Source organism: Pongo abelii, chromosome 1 (assembly GCF_028885655.2).
Source record: "Pongo abelii isolate AG06213 chromosome 1, NHGRI_mPonAbe1-v2.0_pri, whole genome shotgun sequence".
Classification (NCBI taxonomy): Eukaryota; Metazoa; Chordata; class Mammalia; order Primates; family Hominidae; genus Pongo; species Pongo abelii.
This window is the reverse complement of record NC_071985.2, coordinates 209,693,396-209,701,096: the sequence shown is the minus strand read 5'-3', so window position 1 is coordinate 209,701,096 and position 7,701 is coordinate 209,693,396. Positions and strand designations below refer to the sequence as shown.

The 7,701-nt window shown below is 47.4% G+C and overlaps 1 protein-coding gene across 1 annotated transcript in view; it reads right to left on the bottom strand.

Annotated features, from left to right (window-relative positions):
- Window positions 1-1,458: 1,458 nt before the first annotated feature.
- Window positions 1,459-7,701, bottom strand: part of CNR2 (cannabinoid receptor 2) — a 44,576-nt gene continuing 38,333 nt past the window's right edge. The window contains exon 2 of the mRNA XM_009233801.3: window positions 1,459-6,612. Within this exon, the coding sequence (XP_009232076.1) occupies window positions 5,485-6,567 (1,083 nt within the window). The 5' untranslated portion in view covers window positions 6,568-6,612 and the 3' untranslated portion in view covers window positions 1,459-5,484. The remainder of the gene's footprint in view (window positions 6,613-7,701) is intronic.

Here is a 7,701-nt window from a genome sequence, read left to right as displayed (position 1 = left end):
TCTAACAGCCCTGACAGAAATAAGGAGGTAGAGGGATGATGGGAGGAAACGTTATGAGGGGAAAGGAAAGAGAAAAGTGGGTACTGAAAGAGGGGGAGCGGGCAGGACCGTTTCATCTGTCCGGTATTTACTGAGCTTTCTTTGGGAATTCCGAGGCATTTCAAATAGCTTAGCTTGTACCGAGATCTCACCACTGCACTCCAGCCCCTGGGCGACAGAGCCAGACCAAGAAAGAAAGGAAGGAAGGAATGAAGGAAGGAGAAAGTGGAGAGCCAAGAGGACCCAGGATTGCCTGGCAGGGAAGTTCCCCAGTTCCTCTGCAATTTGTACATGCTACACATACTCAAACGGGAGGTGAGGCCATTAGCGAGGGAAATACAGAAGTCAGAAGTCTCTGACCAGACAAGGTGGCTCATGCCTGTAATCCCAGCACTTTGGGAGGCCGAGGTGGGCAGATCACCCGAGGTCGGGAGTTTGAGACCAGCCTGGCCAACATGGTGAAACCCCATCTCTACTAAAAATACAAAAATTAGCCGGGCATGGGCTGCGCCTGTAATCCCAGCTACTCAGGAGGCTGAGGCAGGAGAACTGCTTGAACTCGGGTGGTGGAGGTTACAGTGAGCTGAGATCGCACCACTGCGCTCCAGCCTGGGCGAAGAAGAAGTCTCATGACTCCACGTAGCACACTCAGTTCCCACATGCCAGTGAGAGAATGGCAGCACATCAGAGTTGGAAGGGACTTTGAAGATCCTAGGCACCGTCCTCTTCCCTACCCTTCCCCTTGTACAGAGGAGGGAACTGAAGCCCAGAGAGGGTTGGGGGGCTGCCCAAGATCATGCAGCTAGTTTGGGTCAGAGGTGGGACTAGAATACGTGTCTCCAGGTGCAAAATCTATGCCTTTGTTCATGTTGCTTCTTTCTTGCACCTCATGAGAAGTCAGAGCCTATGTTGACAGAACCCAGCACTTCCTCATTCTGGCAGTGACGAGGAGAGAAAATGACTATTGCTGAATCACAGCTATTTTCTTTTCTTTTCTTTCCTTCTTTTTTCTTTCTTTTTTTTTTTTGAGATACAGTCTTGCTCTGTTGCCCAGGCTGGAATGCAGTGCTGCAATCTCAGCTCACTGCAACCTCCACCTCCTGGGTTCAAGCCATTCTCCTGCCTTAGCCTCCTGAGTAGCTGGGATTACAGGTGCGCCACCACGCCTGGCTAATTTTTGTATTTTTAATACAGATGGGGTTTCGCCGTGTTGGCCAGGCTGGTCTCGAACTCCTGACCTCAAGTGATCCACCAGTCTCAGCCTCCCAAAGTGCTGGGATTACAGGCATGAGCCACTGCACCCGGCCTACATCTATTTTCTTTATCTTCCATTTCTTTTTCTGCCAGATTATGTTGAAATATTGCCCAAAACAGTAAGCAAGAACACCTTAGGAAAAAAACCAAACCCATCCACACACATTTTCTAGTAATCAATTTGCATAGTGGTCTTTGATGTTACAGAGCTTGTCTTGGGGAAGATAAAATGGGACATTGTGATCTTCAATTTATTTCTCCTTATCCACATAACGAAAATGTGAACCTGCAGGGACAGGTGAGAGGCACTGATGTAGAGTGGACAGAACTGGAAGTTAGGAAACCTGGGTTTGTTGCACTGGACACCATTTGTTTGTCTCCTTGAGCAAGTCTTGTCCACTGTCTGGGCCCATTTCCTCAACCAAACAGCAAGGGCAGTTCTCAGTGATATCTAGGTCCCTTTTGCACCCTTGTTCTCTTCCCTCATAAGCTCTGCTTCTCTACTTAAAGCAGACATAGAGGCTGGGAGTGGTGGCTCACACCTGTAATCCTAGCACTTTGGGAGGCCAAGGTGGGTGGATCACTTGAAGTCAGGAGTTCAAGACCAGCCTGGCCAATATGGTGAAATTCCATCTCTACTAAAAATACAAAAATTAGCTGGGCATGGTGGCAGGTACCTGTAATCCCAGCTACTTGGGAGGCTAAGGCAGGAGAATTGCTTGAACCCAGGAGGCGGAGGTTGCAGTGAGCCAAGATTGCGTGCCACTGCACTCCAACCTGGGTGACAGAGTGAGACTCTATCTCAAAAAAAAAAAAAAAAAAAAAAAAAGCAGAAATACAGTGTGGTTGTAAAAGGAGAGAAGTAGAAAATGTGGAAGTGCGTTTGATCAAATGATTTTTAGAATCTAGTTTTATTCATTCAAGAAGTATTTACTCAGTGCTTGTTTGTGCCAGGCACTTGGGCATTTTCTTTGCCAAAATGAGAAAGGATTCCACTGATGAATAAAGAAAGACATGCTTCAACTTTAGGAATGACAATATATAAACGTGCAAAATCACCTTTAAACATTTATGCTACTTCTTTGCCTTACAAAAAGATTGGTGTCTGGGTTAAAATAAGATTTGATTTTCCAAAACATACATCAGAGCTTTTCAGAAACAGTTCAATTCCACAGATATTGACCAGATCCCTTCAGATGCTCTGCTGGGTCCTGACTGAGCACTGGGGATGCAGAGGTCAACCTGGAGCTCATCTCGTGGGGGAGAGGATAAAATAGTGACTGCCACTCATCACAGGCCAGAGGGTGGACTTTGTTCCTGGGTCTGTACTGAGTTGAATAGTGTCCCCCAAACTTCTTGTCCACCTGGAATCTGTGAATGTGACGTTATTTGGAAACAGGGTCTCTATAGATATAATTAGTTAAATTAAGATGAACTCATACTAGATTAGGGTGGGCCTAAATCCAGTGATTGGTGTTCTTAAAAGACACCAGGCTGGGTACGGTGGCTCACGTCTGTAATCCCAGCACTTTGGGAGGCCAAGGTGGGCGGATCACTTGAGGTCAGGAGTTCAAGACCAGCCTGGGCAAGATAGTGAAACCCCATCTCTACTAAAAATACAAAAATTAGCCGAGTGTGGTGGCAGGTGCCTGTAGTCCCAGCTATTTGGGAGGCTGAGGCAGGAGAATCATTTGAACCTGAGAGACGGAGGTTGCAGTGAGCCAAGATCATGCCACCGCACTCCTGCCTGGGCAACAGAATGAGACTCTGTCTCAAAAAAAAAAAAAAAAAAAAAGACACCAAGAGACACAGAGGAAAGAGGAAAGGCCATATGAAGACAGAGGCGGAGGTAGGAGTGATGTTTCCACAAGCCAAGGAATGACAGGGACCACCAGAAGTTGAAAGAGTCAAGGAATAGTTCTCCCCTTAAACTTTTGGAGGGTGCAGAGCCCTGCCACACCTTGATTTTGACTTCTGGCCTCCAGAATTATGAGAGAGTAAATTTCTATTGTTAAGCCACCGGATTTGTAGAAATTTATTACAGGAGATTAATACAGGGCCATTTAATAAAATGGAGTATATTAAGAATCTACGATGAGTTAACTTTGCAGCAATCTGATGCTACAGATAGCTAATATTATCCCTAATGAGCAATAATCAAGCAGAATTTGACTGAACTAGGCCAAAAGGTTAGTGGTTAAGAGGGCAGGCTTTGAAGTCAAACAGAACTAGGTTGGAGACCTCAGCTCTGGTACTTAGCAGGGTGACCTTAGACAAGTGACTTTGCATCTTTGACGTTGCCACATCTGTAAAATGAAGATAACTAAGACCTTCTTATTAGGTTGTTGGGAAAGATGAAGTGAAATAAGACATTTAAAAACACTTAGCCCCCTGCCTGGCCCATAGTAAAGGCTCAATAAAAGTGAGCCGGCTTGTATGACCAGAGCACATGGTAGGTCTACCCTACCATTTATTGAGTTAACTCTGTTCCTATTACATGACCCTGCATATTTCCTTTGTTGTACCACCTGTAATTATTTTCTTTATTGACTTATTGGATGTCTTGCAAGCAGGATATAGACTGTAAGCCCCATGAGACAGGGGCATGGTCTCATTTATGGCTAGGTACTCAGGACCCTACACAGAGCCTGGCTCATGTTTATGAGATGAATGAATAAGTGAATGGCTAGTGGATATTTTGTCTTGAAAGTATTAAACGAAGACATGTTTAACCAATATCTTTCATTTTATTCCATTTGTGGTCCCAAATAATTGCATTAGAATTCCTCTGCAATCCTCCTGCCGCCAACAATTTCTTTTGTTGGCTGTTTTAGGCTCCTCTGGGAGGAACCCAGCCTCCCTCATATGAAAAATGGGTACCCTGGGATCTATTTTATTTTATTTTTTTTAAGACAGAGTCTCATTCTGTCACCCAGGCTGGAGGCAGTGGCACAATCTCGGCTCACTGCAGCCTCTGCCTCCAGGGTTCAAGCAATTCTCCTGTCTCAGCCTCCTGAGTATCTGGGACTACAGGTGCCCGCCACCATGCCCTGCTAATTTTTGTATTTTTAGTAGAGACAGGGTTTCACCATATTGGTCAGGCTGGTCTCAAACTCCTGACCTCAGGTGATCCACCTGCCTTGGCCTCCCAAAGTACTGGGATTACAGGCATGAGCTACCATGCCTGGCCCCTGAGATCTTTAAAAGCAAGGAGCTATATTCTAGCTGGGGTCAATGGACTGAAATATCAGCCCCATACCTGGCATATAGGAAGGGCATTTCCCCTCCTCCCACTTGCTCTGCTTATTATATGTAATAGGGGTGTGGAGGAGGCAAGGGAGCTGAATTGGGGGCAGATGGGGGAACAGTTTGGGGATTTATACAATCTTTGTGAATATCTTCCTTTTTCTTCGAGTTAGGTTAGACTAGGACATTGCTTGCTTCCAGCAGCACCACCAGGACTGCTGCTGGAAGGACTTCAGAGGGTCAAGAAAATTCTCCAAAGATTTTTGTGTCTCAAGCGATCCCAGCTTCCTCTGTATTTCCAGGGACCTGAGGTTACAGGTGGGGATTATCAGAATATCAGAGAGAGTCCTCGCCCAAACAACAGGATGCCCCAAACTGAAGGCTTGTCATTTATCTCTGAAAGAGGCAAGTCAACACCTTAATCCTCATCATAGCATAGTTCTGGGTCCTCAGTGGCAAGGGTGACCTGAAAGTGGGGCCTTTCATAGCTCCAGAACCAAGGAGGCCTTGATAATTAGGCAGGGAGAGGACCTGGATGTCCATTCCATCTGATACCCTGACTTCCCAAGAGAGCAACCCATTCTTCTCAGATTTCTCCCAAGTCCCTCATTGCTGGGCCTGGAGGCTTGCTTTGGCTCCTGTGGTCTATGGAGGATGCAGGCATGAAGCCTGACCTGACTTGTCAAACTGAGCCTGTACTAGGCCCTTTGCATCTTGCCCACTTGGCTTCTCCTCATGGGCCCTACCTATCCAACAGACTGTTTGCAGGTGGGCAAGCCCAGGCTGTCTTCCAGGAGTCGGTCCCAACACTCATCAGCAAAAAGGGGTCCGTGTCTAGGTGCCTGGTACTGGTTTAAGTAAGAAGAGAGTGCCAAGACCCCTCTCTCTCCTCCAAGGAGTGAATTGATTTCTGACTTGAGTTGTTTAAATTGGGAAGAGGCCTCATCAGCAATCGGAGAGGTCTAGATCTCTGGAATCTGGCCACGGAGTGATTTTCCCATCAGCCTCTGTCTCGGTGACTGAGGACCTTGGGGCTTCTTCTTTTGCCTCCGACCCAAGGCCCCTCACACACTTCTTCCAGCGAGCCAGGCAGTGATGGGCAGAGGAGCGGATCTCCCCACTCCGCAGAGCATAGATGACAGGGTTGACCATGGAGTTGACGAGGCACAGCATGGAGCAGAAGGCAAAGGCCTTCTTGACCTGGTCACTGAGCGTAGTGGCCAGGCTGTGGGCCATGAGGGCCAGCACTGGGAACCAACAGATGAGGAGCACAGCCAGCACCAGCCCCAGGGTCTTGGCCAACCTCACGTCCAGCCTCATTCGGGCCATTCCTGGCACCTGCCTGTCCTGGTGGCCAGACAAGCTGGCTACATGCTGATGGGCCTTCCAGAGAACATGCCCATAGGTGTAGATGATTCCAGAAAAGAGGAAGGCGATGAACAGGAGCCAACTCAGCAGGTAGTCATTGGGGATCAGTGGGAAAAGCTCAGAGCAGGGCCTGGGACAGCAAGTCCATCCCATGAAGGGCAGGTAGGAGACTAGTGCTGAAAGGACCCACATGATGCCCAGTGTCACTAGTGCCCTCCCGCGGGTGAGCAGAGCTTTGTAGGAAGGTGGGTAGCGCAGGCAGAGGTATCGGTCAATGGCGGTCAGCAGGAGGCTACCCACAGAGGCTGTGAAGGTCATGGTCACGCTGCCAATCTTCAGCAGGAAGACAGCCTTGGAATCCATACCATGGAAAACATGGAAATTCACAAAGCTGCATGCAAAGACCACACTGGCCAGGAAGTCAGCTCCAGCCAAGCTGCCAATGAACAGGTATGAGGGCTTCCGGCGGAGCCGGTGGGAGGACAGGATCAGAGAGAGCACCGCCATGTTCTCCAAGGCACTTAGCAGGCCCAGAAGAGTGCACAACACGGCAACAGCTGTCTTCTGGGGATCGCTCAGGATCATGTAATCCTTCATAGGGTTGGAATCCAAGCCATCCTTGGAGCCATTGGCTATCTCTGTCACCCAGCATTCCTCCATGGGGTGGGCCCTTCAGATTCCACTGAGCTTGTCTAGAAGGCTTTGCTGCAGTACAATGAGAAGAAGAAAATAATCTTTTTCAGTAAGCACAAGAATGACCTCACCTGATAACTGACTGTAGCCAAAACTGCTACCTGTATGGATGGATTCTATGTTGGAAAATCAGTTTCTGTTTTGTTCACCTGTATTTTGCCCTTTCTCCACCCAAGTGGGGAGCCAGATCTGTCCTGGCTGCCTCAGGGGAGGTATGTGGGAATGCAACAAGCAGAAGTGACCTATAAGATTTTTGGCCTTCCATTTTCCAAAAGACTAATCCTAAGACATCCTTTTGAAGCAAGGGAAATCCCAAAAAGTCAAAACCAAGAGGAAATCAAAACCAAGAAGAAATGGAATCTAGAGTGACAAGGTTGAGGGTTTTTTTGTTTGTTTGTTTTACATTTTGTTTTGTTAATTTGCCAATTTCGGCAAGTAAAGTACTGAAGTTTTAACAACTATTTGGGGATCAGAGATATGGATTTGGCTTCACATCAAATGATGGGAAGAGAAACTACAGAGGATTAAACAATTTATTTTATTTTAATATTTATTTATTTATTTATTTTTGAGACAAAATCTTGCTCTGTTGCCCAGGCTGGAGTGCAGTGGTGTGATCTCGGCTCACTGCAACCCTTGTCTCCCAGGTACAAGTGATTCTCCTGCCTCAGCCTCCCAAGTAGCTGGGACTACAGGCGCCCACTGCACCCAGCTAATTTTTGTACTTTTAGTAGAGACCGGGTATCGCCATGTTGGCCAGCTGGTCTCGAACTCCTGATCTGAGGTGATCCACCCACCTCAGCCTCCTAAAGTGCTGGAATTACAGGCGTAAGCCACTGCGCCTGGCCAAAACATTTTCTACTAGATAAAATATAGTAGTCCAGTTTAATTTGAATGTTGGCTGGGCATGCTGGCTCACGCCTGTAATCCTAACACTTGAGGAGGCCGAGGCAGGTGGATGATGAGGTCAGGAGATCGAGAACATCCTGGTTAACATGGTGAAACCCCATCTCTACTAAAAATACAAAAAAATTAGCCTGGCGTGATGGCACGTGCCTGTAGTCCCAGCTACTTGGGAGGCTGACACAGGAGAATTGCTTG